Consider the following 12,301-nt stretch of genomic DNA (forward strand, 5'->3'; position numbering starts at 1 on the left):
AAGATACTATCTGAGATACAGGGGAGAAATCTTTCAGAGACCAGTTTTAGGAGTAAAATAGGAAGAAAAAGCATGAGACACTATTAATCTATCGCATATATAACATGTTGAAAGCAGATTGGAGAACTTATTCTTCCTCTTTTTAGTTTTCCAACCTGCTGGATGTATTTACATATTTGTACACAAATCCTATAACTATGGTTGACCTATGCTGCTTCTGGATGATCATAGGTTTTTAATTTTAATGTTATTTTATCTGCAGTTGTTATAGCTAAATCCACCCAGTCACTTATTGACTCTATTCAGCTATATAAATTTGAAAGAGAGAAAAAGAGATTGTTGTATGAGGGATTGGTTCTCTTGTAAATGGTTATCATAAGACTATGTATTATTAATCCGGTTTAAATTCATTATCTCCTAACTTCACAATGGCATCCTTTGGATTTTTTGCTATTATAACTCTGAGAATTCCTACAAATTTTATTTTTATGCAAATGAAATCCATGGGTTCAAATGATAAGATTTACTTTTTAAAACTATTTATATAACACCCCCCTTCTATCTCATCAAGGTGATTCTTGGTAAGGTTCAAAAATGAATCTGGATTAGGCACTAGGAATATTTTGCTAAAAGTAACTATATGACAGTGGGATGAAATGTTTCAAATAGTGATGGACTCATTTTAAGCAAATGCCTTTTTCTGGCACGTCCTCATTTGAGTTTTAAAATACTCGTCCATGGAAGAAAACACGATATTTTTCAGGCAGGATTCAGAATGAGAAACAATTTCTGAGGCTGTCATTTTGGTGATGCAGATTGTTGCCTCTTTTTAGACATTCTGAGCAAATATTTCTGAAATATAAAATATGCCATGCAGTAACATATGTGAAATAAATCTCCAGCACATGACTTCTGAACTCTCTTATTTGTTCATTGCAGCAGAGTTCCACCAACCACCACGAGAGCAGTAAAGAATCCTCAGAGATCATCAGGTCGGAGGTGAAAGGCAAAAGATCTTCAAGCCATGGCACAAGCCACAAAACTAAGAAGTCTGGAAGTGGGAAAAGCTCAATAAGTTTTGGCTCATCCTCATCCAGTGTAACATTTCCACCAGCAGGTAAAGAACAGAAAGAAATAGGAAGAATGGGAAGGGGAAGGTATCAGACTAACATACTGAATTAGCCAGGCTTTATTGAATGGCAGGTGGGCAAGTCTTCTAAATGGTAGATAAGTCTTCACTATTTTACATTACCTTTGGCTTCTCTTAGGGAAGAGGCCTATTATTAATTCTCCTCCTGCTGTGCATTGACCAGAAGTAAGTCCAAGCAAGTTCTTTTCTTCTCTCTACCCACCCACCCCAAATGTTCTTACAGATACAAAGTTAGGCTTCAGGGATTGTTGGTAATCCCAGTAAATTTTCATATGTTCAAATGGATGAAGTAGAGTTGATCAATGGATAGTCAGATTTTCATATCTTGCAAAATTCTTTCCTATCCCTGATGACTATCAGAGTACAGATGGACGATACAAGAAAAGGAAACACAACATATATCACTTATGTAATTCAGCTGTATTTGACTTTTTTTTTCATTTCTTTAGACAAATAGTCCCTGGTTGCCACTCTCCTTTCTTTGACCATTGATAGTGTATTGATACTGTGGATCCATTGCTCTAATTGGTGGTTTTAGGAAATTATGATTATTGCCCTCTCTGTGTCTCTGAAATAGAGATAAGAATATAAGTAATAGCAGTAATAGTAACTTAATTCAGTACCTATAGCTAAGAATTTATACAGTACATATTACAATATATCATATCATATATGCAACCAAAAATGCAATATGCACTTAAAAGTCCAATTGTTCCTCTTAGTAAAGCAAGAATAAGACAACATTTAATTGACATAGTACATACACTCAGCTTGATACCATAAAATGGTAAGGCTCACATCTAACATTTCTCACTAATTCCAAACATTTTCTATATGTACTACAGGTAATCCTTGGTGAGGGACTGGCAACTCAGTCATTAAATGAAGCAATCACTAAGTGAAACTGTGACTGTGTTTATAATATTAAATTCATCTTTCCTTTGCTTTATAGACCCATAAAAGTCATATAAATAAAAGTTCCAGAGATTATTTTTTCATCACTGTTGTAACTGCAAAAGACCACTAAATGATGACTACCTGTATGTAAATAGCAAAACGTGGCCCAAATATATTAGATGACTTTGAGTTTATTTATTATACATAATGGAGCTAAAGGTGACAAGGCCCATGAATGCAAATGCATGCAATTAGTTCACAAAAGCTAATTTTTAGTTCAGTAATGGGATGAGGAATTTAATTGTAGCTTTGAATTGATTTAATTGTGATGAGCAGACAGGGAGCTGAGACATGTGAGAGCTCTAGTGAAAACATCTCCTGTCAGCTTGCTGTATATTTCACGATTCTGCTTGATCCCCTTTCAGGTACCTCATGCAGCTCCTTGCCCTTCTCCCAGGATTTTGTAACCTTTCCAAAGCTTGAGCAGCAGCCGCCTGAGGAAGAGAAATACCACAAACCCATCTCTTCGTCCTCGTCTTCCGCCCACTGCTCTCCATTGTCTGAAGGGCAGAAAAGTGATGTCTTTGAGCAGAAGGTGATCTTTTCAGGTTTTGGCTCCATCATGCGTTTCTCGACCTCAGCCATGAGTCAGCAGAGGGGACGGGATGCTTCCCCTGTGGACTACAAGACCTCCAACTCTGTTGGTGGCACCCCAAGTGGGAGTGGTGGAGTCAGCAGTGGCAGCAGCCACAAGCGCATGCCATCTCTTAGCGGGGAAGAAGTAGAAGTCGTGAAAGAAAAAAAGCACAAGACCAATAAGAAAAGCAAGCATGGACCAGGGAGGCCCAAAGGTAGCAAGAATAAAGAAGTGCCAGGTACCCAACTGGTTGGGACTTCAGCTGCCTCTTCTTTGCCTTTCTCTGGGGGTTCTCTGGTCAGCTCCACCATCAGTGGGTCGTCACGTTCATTCAGCCATGGATCCACCCTTCCAAGCCTCAGCCTAGAATCACCACTTATGGGATCAGGTAGGTAACATGCTTCTCCTGAGGCCTCTGGCCAGGATGCTACATATTTTGGTTGATTCAAGTATAGGATTTGTGATCCTAAGAAAATGAGATAAAAGATGATGCAATGATATATTTACTAGGATTTTTTCCCCCCTTCAGGTTGACCCTGATCGAGAAACTCTTATTAAAAGCATATACAATTGAAAGATGACTGGGAAAATAAATTATGTTAATCCATAATGTGGTTGTTTGGTTTTGGCTCGAGTGTGCCATGTGAACGCAGCTTTTTAAACCTTAATTCATAGCTAAAATTACTGTATGAATCTAGCAAACAGTGATTTAATCTCAGGAGTGCTCTGTTTCTGCCAGCACAAAATCATCTTAGTTTCTTAATTAGTTTATAATTGCCCAAGCCAAACACTACTGTGTTTTTGGTATCACTTATTGTTCTTGTAACTCCAACATACCTCTAAAACTGAGGGAAACTTATCACTGCCCATTCTAGTAATGTCACAATCATATATCCTTATTGCAGGGGTGAAATGCTCCCGGTTCTGACCGGATCACCTGAGCCCGTAGCAATGGCAGGGGGTGGTTCGGAGAACCGGTAGCAAAAATTCCTGCCCCCCTTCCCATTCCTAGGTGAGCCGTGTGATCATCAGAGGTTTTTGGGTTTTTTTTACTTTTAAAAGCATTTTTTCTTCGGCGGAAAAATGCTTTTAAAATTTAAAAAAAAGTCTCTGACAATCAGGCAACTGAGCTGGGATTGTCAGAACCTTTTAAAAGCATTTTTTTCTACAACCTCTTTGGCTGTAAAAGTAAAAATAAAAGTCAGCTACTTTGGCTTAAAAGTAAAAAAAAAAGTTGGCCATGCCCATCCAGTCACATTACCCACCACTACCATCACCAAGCCACGGCCACAGAACCAGTAGTAACAAATTTTACATTTCATTACTGCCCTATTGCCCTTGAAGGCTGAAAATAATAGAAAAAATCAAGTTTATACACAAAACGCACAAAACAAAAAGAATTATCTGTGTCTTATAAATTGTGAAGTACTGCTTTTCCTTTATCCTAGGTCTGACTCTTCATAGTTCTTCAGTTGTATTGGTTACTGTTCATGTCTATTAACTCATTTATACTGGATTGTTTGTTTCTAGGCTTATTAATCATGCCTATCTGCATTTCTTAATGCGAAATGAGCTGTTTGCTAGGCAATCAAATAATTCCAAGATGAATGATGAATTATAGCCTGGATGCTAATGACTCTCAAACACAGAGTCACAACACCTTTGTGAAATAGCTTGAAGAGGAGGGATCTTATCTGAATGAAATTTATAGATCCCTTAGATTTTCCCTTAGATAGTTTGTAGATTCCTCAGTTTCACATAGTTTTTCTCACTTGATAAAGAAGTTCAAGAATAGAATTTTTTTTTTTTTATTGGCCAAGTGTGATTGGACACATAAGGAATTTGTCTTGGTGCATATGCTCTCAGTGTACATAAAAGAAAAGATACGTTCATCAAGGTACAACATTTACAACACAATTGATGATCAATATATCAATATAAATCATAAGGATTGCCAGCAACAAGTTATAGTCATACAGTCATAAGTGGAAAGAGATTGGCGATGGGAACTATGAAACGATTAATAGTAGTGCAGATTCAGTAAATAGTCTGACAGTGTTGAGGGAATTATTTGTTTAGCAGAGTGATGGCCTTCGGGAAAAAACTGTTCTTGTGTCTAGTTGTTCTGGTGTGCAGTGCTCTATAGCGTCGTTTTGAGGGTAGGAGTTGAAACAGTTTATGTCCAGGATGCGAGGGATCTGCAAATATTTTCACGGCCCTCTTCTTGATTCGTGCAGTATACAGGTCCTCAATGGAAGGCAAGTTGGTAGCAATTATTTTTCTGCAGTTCTAATTATCCTCTGAAGTCTGTGTTTTTCTTGTTGGGTTGCAGAACCGAACCAGACAGTTATAGAGGTGCAAATGACAGACTCAATAATTCCTCTGTAGAATTGGATCAGCAGCTCCTTGGGCAGTTTGAGCTTACTGAGTTGGCGCAGAAAGAACATTCTTTGTTGTCCTTTTTTAATGATGTTTTTGATGTTAGCTGTCCATTTGAGATCTTGCGATATGATAGAACCCAGAAATTTGAAGGTTTCTACTGTTGATACTGTGTTGTCAAGTATTGTGAGAGGTGGAAGTATGGAAGGGTTTCTCCTAAAGTCTACCACCATTTCTACGGTTTTGAGTGTGTTCAGTTCCAGATTGTTTTGGTTGTACCACAAGGCTAGTCATACGACGTCTATATGTGGATTCGTCATTGTCTCAAATGAGACCAATCACTGTTGTGTCATCTGCGAACTTCAGTAGCTTAACAGCTGGATCATTGGAGATGCAGTCATTGGTATACACAGAGAAGAGAAGTGCGGAGAGCACACAGCCTTGGGGGGGCCCTGTGCTAATTGTACAGGTATTTGATGTGATCTTGCTTAGCTTCACCTGCTGCTTCCTGTTTGTTAGGAAGCTTGTGATCCACTTACAAGTCTGTTCCGGTACCTGTAGCTGGTTTAGCTTAGTTAGAAGAATGTCTGGAATGATGGTATTGAATGCTGAACTAAAGTCTACAAAAAGGACCCTTGCATAGGTCTTTGGAGACTCAAGATGTTGTAGGATGTAGTGCAGAGCCATATTAACAGCATCATCTGTTGATCTATTTGCTCGGTATGCAAATTGCAAGGGGTCTAACAGCGGATTCGTGATGGTTTTCAGGTAGGAAAGCACTAGCCTTTCAAAGGTTTTCATGACTACAGATGTTAGAGCAACTGGTCTGTAGTCATTCAGTTCCTTGATGGTGGGCTTCTTCGGCACTGGGATGATGGTAGAGCGTTTGAAGCAAGAAGGAACATAACACATCTCTAGTGATTTATTGAAAATATGGGTGAAGATGGGGCCAATTGGTCAGCACAGACTTTTAAGCAAGAAGGAGTTATCTTGTCTGGGCCTGGAGCTTTTCCTGGCTTTTGTCTGTGAAATAGGTCCTGCACTTCCTTTTCTGTGATCACTAGGGGTTGTGAACCCAATGAAATGGGGTCAGTTGTAGGAGGCTTGGCTGTTGTTGGTGTGTCTGAGATGGGGTTGTGGAGATAGGTGGCTGTAGTTTCCTTTCAAACCTGCAGTAAAACTCATTCAGGTCATCTGCCAGTTGTTGATTACCTTCAGCCTGGGAAGGAGGTTTGCCATAGCCGGTGATATTTTTAAGAGTTTTCCACATGTTTGCTGGTTCATTTGCTGAAAATTGATTCTTTAGCTTTTCAGAGTAGCTTCTTTTTGCTGCTCTTATCTCCCTTGTTAGTGCATTTCTGGCCTGATTGTACAGCATTTTATCACCTTTTCTGTAGGCTTCCTCTTTGGAATGTCGTAGCTGCTTAAGTTTAGGTGTAAACCAAGGTTTGTTGTTACTGTGTATTCGCAAGTTCCTTGTAGGTACACATAGGTCTTCACAGAAGCTGACATATGATGTTACAGTATCTGTGAGTTCATCCAGGTCTGCAGAGGTATCTTTAAAAATATTCCAATCAGTGCAGTCAAAACATGCCTGTAGCTTTAATTCTGATTCCTCCGTCCAGGTTTTCACTGATTTAATTATTGGTTTTATGGCTTTAAGTCTTTGCCTGTAAGCAGGTACAAGGTGAATCATGCAATGATCAGAGTGTCCTACAGCTGCACGTGGTAAAGACCGATAGGCATCTTTTAGTGTTGTGTAGCAGTGGTCTAGAGTATTCTTGCCTCTGGTGGGACAATTGACATGCTGAAAGTATTTTGGTAGTTCTTTCCTTAAGTTTGCCTTGTTTAGATCTCCCAAAACAATGGCCAGTGAATCAGGGTGTTTGGCTTCAGCCTCCATGATTTGGTCAGCTAGAGTTCGTAATGCCTTGTTTACACAGGCTTGTGGTGGGACATAAACAGCAATTAGAAGAAATGAGGAAAATTCACGAGGCGAATAGTAAGGTTTGCAGTTGATAATTAGAGTCTCTAAATTGTTGTCACAGAATTTGTAAATTATGTTAAAATCTTGACACCAGGTTGAATTAATATATAGGCATAAGCCTCCTCCTTTCTTTTTACCAGATGTTTCTGGAATCCTGTCTGATCGTTCAATTTGAAATCCTGGAATGTTCAGGCTGCTATTTTCAATTGATTCATTTAACCAGGTTTCAGAGAAGCATAGGACTGCTGAATTGCGAAAATCAGAATAGTATTTGTTTAAGAGGAGTATTTCATCCATCTTATTTGCAAGTGAGCGTATATTTGTTAGGAAAATTGAAGGCAGAGGAGTTTTAATGCGACTTCTTAATCTGTTTAAGATCCCAGATCGTTTACCTCTTTTCCTTCGTTTCCGTCGTTTGGTTTTTTTAGTAATCCATGGCTCCGTGGGAATTGCCTCCTCCTGTGTTAGAATCTCCTCCGTGTTTGTAAAGACAGGCGGGGGTGAGATTAAAGAAAGCTGCTCCTTAAAGAAATGTTCCTTAATTTTTAGCAGATGGTCTCGTGAGTAGGAAATCCGTAGTGAGTCACAGAGAACAATTAGAAATAAAGAAACAATTAGAGAGCATTTCACCGAGGCAGCCTTCGTCGGCGCCATCTTAGGCGCCATCTTAAGAAGAGATGTGAACAGAAGTTAGCCAAGTATACAGTATGCTGTACATTGCCATTTCTGCAATACTCTCTTGACTTCCTAATACCACAACATATTTGGAACCATTTACACAAAAAGCAAATAAAGTGTTGCCTCAGCCTTTTTTTTAATGAAAGTTCAAACTATTGCTCTACCACCATGTTTCACAGGTTGGATAAAGTTCTTCTGCCAAACACAACCATTTTAATTGAAGCTAAAAAGTTCTTCTTTGATGTCAAGGATGCGCAGAATTTTCTTCCAATCCTCTGAATTATTCATGTGATTTTACTAATTGTAGATGGATAGCAAGGTTCTTTCGGAAGAATAGTGGTTTTCTCCTTGCAGCCCTGAAATGGATATCTTGGTTATTCTGTATTCTCCCCTGCTGGTGATCTCATGAATACTTTTCCATTTTGCCAATGGAAAAGAAGACTTTATGTTAACCTGGGGTTGTTTGAAGCTTCCCAAAGTATTATACACCTTCCTCTTGATGTGATCTTGGTTGATTGATTATTCTTGGGAATGTAACAGTGGTATTGAATGGCCTCCATTGTACACAATCTGCCTGACAGTGGACTGTTGGAGTTTACACTCTTTGAAAATAACTTTGTAACCATATTAACCCAATGAACATCAACAATTGTTTTTCGGAGGTCCTCAGAAATCTCCTTTATTCAAGCCATGACATACTTCCACATACCTGTTTTGTGATGATCAAACAAATACTGAAGACATCACCCAGAATTTTGTTCTTTAAATAAGACAAGACCTCCCACACTCAACTTGTTTATTGAAACACCTGACTAATCTCCCATTCAAATGATAATCCTACTTCAAAAGATTACCTATTTTTGAAGCATCACCATAGGATAAAAGATACTTGTATGTGATGCATTTATTCTTTTAAAGCGTTTTATTGATTGGCTGGTATTAATTTTAATTTTTAAAAAATTAGCTAAGATTCTCAAAAGTATTTATGCTCCATTGCCAGTTTTCTGTTGCTTTTGTAGCATCTGAGTATGGACCACTCATTAGAAAGAAGGCAGGCAGCAGAATCCAATGCATTCCATTTCTTCCTTTGTCTCTGTGGTCTGGCTGCCAGGTTGACCTATGTAAAGATTGCAGCCCAGTTGATATGACTGCTGTTACTCTTTTTCAAGCAGTGCCTGATGCTTCTCCAACATTCCTACATAAGTTGAAATTGCATGTTTTCTTGACCCATGAGAAGCTAAAGAAAGCTGGGGGGGGCATCATTCAGGTAATGAACTCACCTGTTCTTAGGATGATTACTTGTGAACTTTGCAAGAAAGGGTTAAGAGTAAAGAGCCTCAAGGCTGAGCATGTTATGGCTCGCTTACTTGGCAACTGCTTTGCCGATATCTGGCTTGCTCTCAAGCACTTCTATTCAGGTCACAGTAAGTAGAAAGAAGAAGAAAAAAAGGAAGGCGGGAAGAATTGGACGTTAGCATCTCCCTGGTTTCCTAGTGACTGCAGCCTTTTACTTTCTCTACTTCAGGGCAGGGGAGGAGCCAAGGAAGAAAAGGAGAGAGAATTCAGGATGTAATTATTTTTCAGGGCGGAGCTGTTACAAACCACAAGCCTTCTATAATCTCAGCCTCTGGCAATAGATTTCCTCCCACCCACCCTTCTTATCCCTCCCTCTATTGTGTTCAAAGAAAGGGAGGCTTTTTATGTCTGGTAGGTCCGCCTGACAACCAGAGTCCTGATTTTTGACATACATTATGCTGGCCTCTGAGTACAGAATCTTCAACGAAGACCAGTTCTCAGATGACTGAAACTGTGGGCCAAGGCATGTTTTTAAACGCTATTCGTTGCATGCAGGACATTGCATCTGAAGTAGCATCCAAACTTGCTCTCTGATTAGACAAATGCCATGATAATGCCAGGATCCGTTTAAACGGAAGTGAGGATAGGGGCAGATGCTTTTCTGCTTGCCAAATTCTTGTCATCCTCTTTCTACTTTTTTTAATGCCCTGCATGGTTTGCTGCGTAGGCAGCAGCCATCTGTATGGGCAGAATATTAGTGGAGAGTTATTTCAGATCTGTGCAGACAGAGTAAAGAAGGAGGTGTGGAAGGTGCTTAAGAAGAAATATGTCTCAGTCTCAGTTAAGATATCTGAATAAGTGGGTTATAGGATGGTTGATTGAGTCTATAGGCCTAAGGTGCAAGAGAATGTAGTAATCTCTTTTCTGTAGTGTAAGTATGCAGTAAGAATGTAGGAAATTGGGTTTCTTTTCAACCCTGTTTTTTTTTCCTTCATAAAATTGCTGCTGGGTGGGCTCAATCTATAAAGTTCTGTATAAGAGAGTTGTCTTGGTTAGGGCATCAGGTTAAAAATTGCGAGACTATGATTTCTAGTCTTGCCTTAGACATAAATTTGTGTCCTTGGAGCAGTCACTTCTCCTAGGAAGGAGGCAATAGCAAGCTATGTCTGTGTGGAACCCCAATTCACATCAACCCTAGATATTTGAGCCAATAGTATGGATGTTGAGAGTTACAATCCAGAACCATATTGTTAAGGCATCTATTGCCAACAGATTTGGATGTCAAAACATTGAGGAATGCTTCTAGTTACTGTTTAGGGCATGTCAAATTTTTTAACTTTCAATTTCCAAACGTTAGAAGTACTCAAAAGTTGTGACATGCCTTGGGGATTGTAAAAATATTTTGGTTACCAGATGTGCCTGGTAAGTAACTACATAAATTTTGTAACTTCTTTTTTACATTTTGTTTGTTTTATTAATATATATGTAGGTTTGAAAAATGAGTAAAGTGCTCAGAAGAGCGTAAGACAGGAATGAAATGGAATATTTTAAGTTAGCAAAAACAGCACATTGTAGTTACACTAATTCAGCCTTTTTAGAAACATATTTCTATTAGTCAGAAACAACAAAGACTTGTACACAAAATGATAAAAAGATTTTCACAGCGGTGTTTTGCATCACAATCAGATCTCTCGGATTTTGGGGTTTCTGATTGATGCAGTTTTATTCAAAACCATTGGCAAGTTGACATTTTCCTTTGAATTACTGCAGTTCTGCAAACTGTTGTGGGTAGTCTATACCCTCATGGGTGAAAATTCTCATTTTATCCTGACTCCTGGGCCCAAGAGAGCAATTACTTATCTCTGCCACTCCTGCATAGAGGTTCAGCATCTGTTTTTAAGAGTTTTTGTATGTAGGGTTTACAGAAACAAAATATAAAAAAGACAAGAGTGGTGGGTGCTTCCCCAACCTTCTGTTAGAGAAAAGGAAATCTTGTTTTGGAAGGTATGAAATCAACTTGGCATTTCATGTATATGATTTGAATCTAGTTAATCACAGCTTCTTCCTACCATAAACATTCTGTAATCAAATGTTGTCTTTCCACATTGAACAGGTAGAACAGGAAGACAGCTATATATTGGAAAAAGAGAGTGATAAATTACATTTGAATTTTTCAGCTGCAGCCTAACTCATTTTTCTCAGTTCTCAATGAAAATGGGAGCCATGCACACCTCAGCCTTTAGCTCTGTAGATAGGAAATTCTTAGTATGGAGGTCTGTAAAATAGAATAAAAGGATAATTAGTACCCATGAAAGAACCATAGTATCAGATCATCAACTTTTATAAAATAAAAAGAGCTAGTCCCTATTCTTTCTGTAAGGTAGTATTATGCCATTTTTAAGAAAGGCTATATCCAGGGGACGCTGTGGCTCACTGGCTAAGATGCCAAGCTTGTCGATTGAAAGATTCAGCGGTTCGAATCTCTAGTGCTGTGTAATGGGGTGAGCTCCCGTTACTTGTCCCAATCTCTGCCAACCTAGCAGTTTGAAAGCACGCAAAAAATGCAAGTAGAAAAATAGGTACCACTTTGGTGGGAAGGCTCTGTGCGCCTTTGGCATTTAGTCATGCCGGCCACATGACCACAGAGACGTCTTAGGACAGCGTTGACTCTTTGGTTTGTAACGGAGATGAGCACGACTAGAGTCTGGAACAACTAGCACATATGTGCAAGGGGAACCTTTATCTTTACCTTTATATCCAGGGGGCTTTAGCCAATAAATAAATAGTTGTAGATATTTTTGATGAATACTCTTTAGTACAAGGAGACCATATTTAAAAAAACTTTATATCTATTTTTTTTTTTTTAAATTGTTTTTCTAATCACTAAAAAGTGATCCTGGAAGTATAGGCAGATAAATATATTATTCATACACCCACATTGCAAAGGTAGAATTGTGCCTGAGATCTTGTGAGTTATGACAGCCATAAAAGTTGTGGGGAAATCCTGTATTGTTTTGTTTTAGAGAGATATAATAGAAGGAAATTGAAGTTGATTATACTATAGCAAGGGTGTCAAACTCAATTTCACTGAGGGCCACATCAGAGTTATGTTTGACCTTGGGGGAGGCAGGGGGCGTGGCCAGCTCGACATCACTCATATTGGGGGTGCCTGTTGTGGCCTGAGCATTCTGCCAGTGAAAACAGGCTCCCGAGCTCCATTTCTGGCTGCAACAGCTTCCTGCAACCCTCTGCCAACGAAAACGGAGCTCCGTTTTCA

General features: G+C 39.0%; 1 protein-coding gene across 8 annotated transcripts in view; it reads left to right on the top strand.

Annotated features, from left to right (window-relative positions):
• The window catches only part of MLLT6 (MLLT6, PHD finger containing), a 150,466-nt gene that overhangs the window by 101,341 nt on the left and 36,824 nt on the right, over positions 1 to 12,301 (top strand). For 7 of the 8 annotated variants that reach the window (XR_009154832.1, XM_058180188.1, XM_058180185.1 and 4 more), the window contains 2 exons: positions 940 to 1,117; positions 2,473 to 3,072. Coding sequence is in view for 7 of the 8 variants with exons in the window: in XM_058180188.1 (XP_058036171.1) it covers positions 940 to 1,117; positions 2,473 to 3,072 (778 nt within the window). In the remaining variant the exon portion in view is untranslated. The remainder of the gene's footprint in view (positions 1 to 939; positions 1,118 to 2,472; positions 3,073 to 12,301) is intronic. The other variant, XM_058180187.1, reaches the window with a different exon arrangement.

The sequence above is a fragment of the Ahaetulla prasina genome, chromosome 4, assembly GCF_028640845.1.
Source record: "Ahaetulla prasina isolate Xishuangbanna chromosome 4, ASM2864084v1, whole genome shotgun sequence".
Taxonomy (NCBI): domain Eukaryota; kingdom Metazoa; phylum Chordata; class Lepidosauria; order Squamata; family Colubridae; genus Ahaetulla; species Ahaetulla prasina.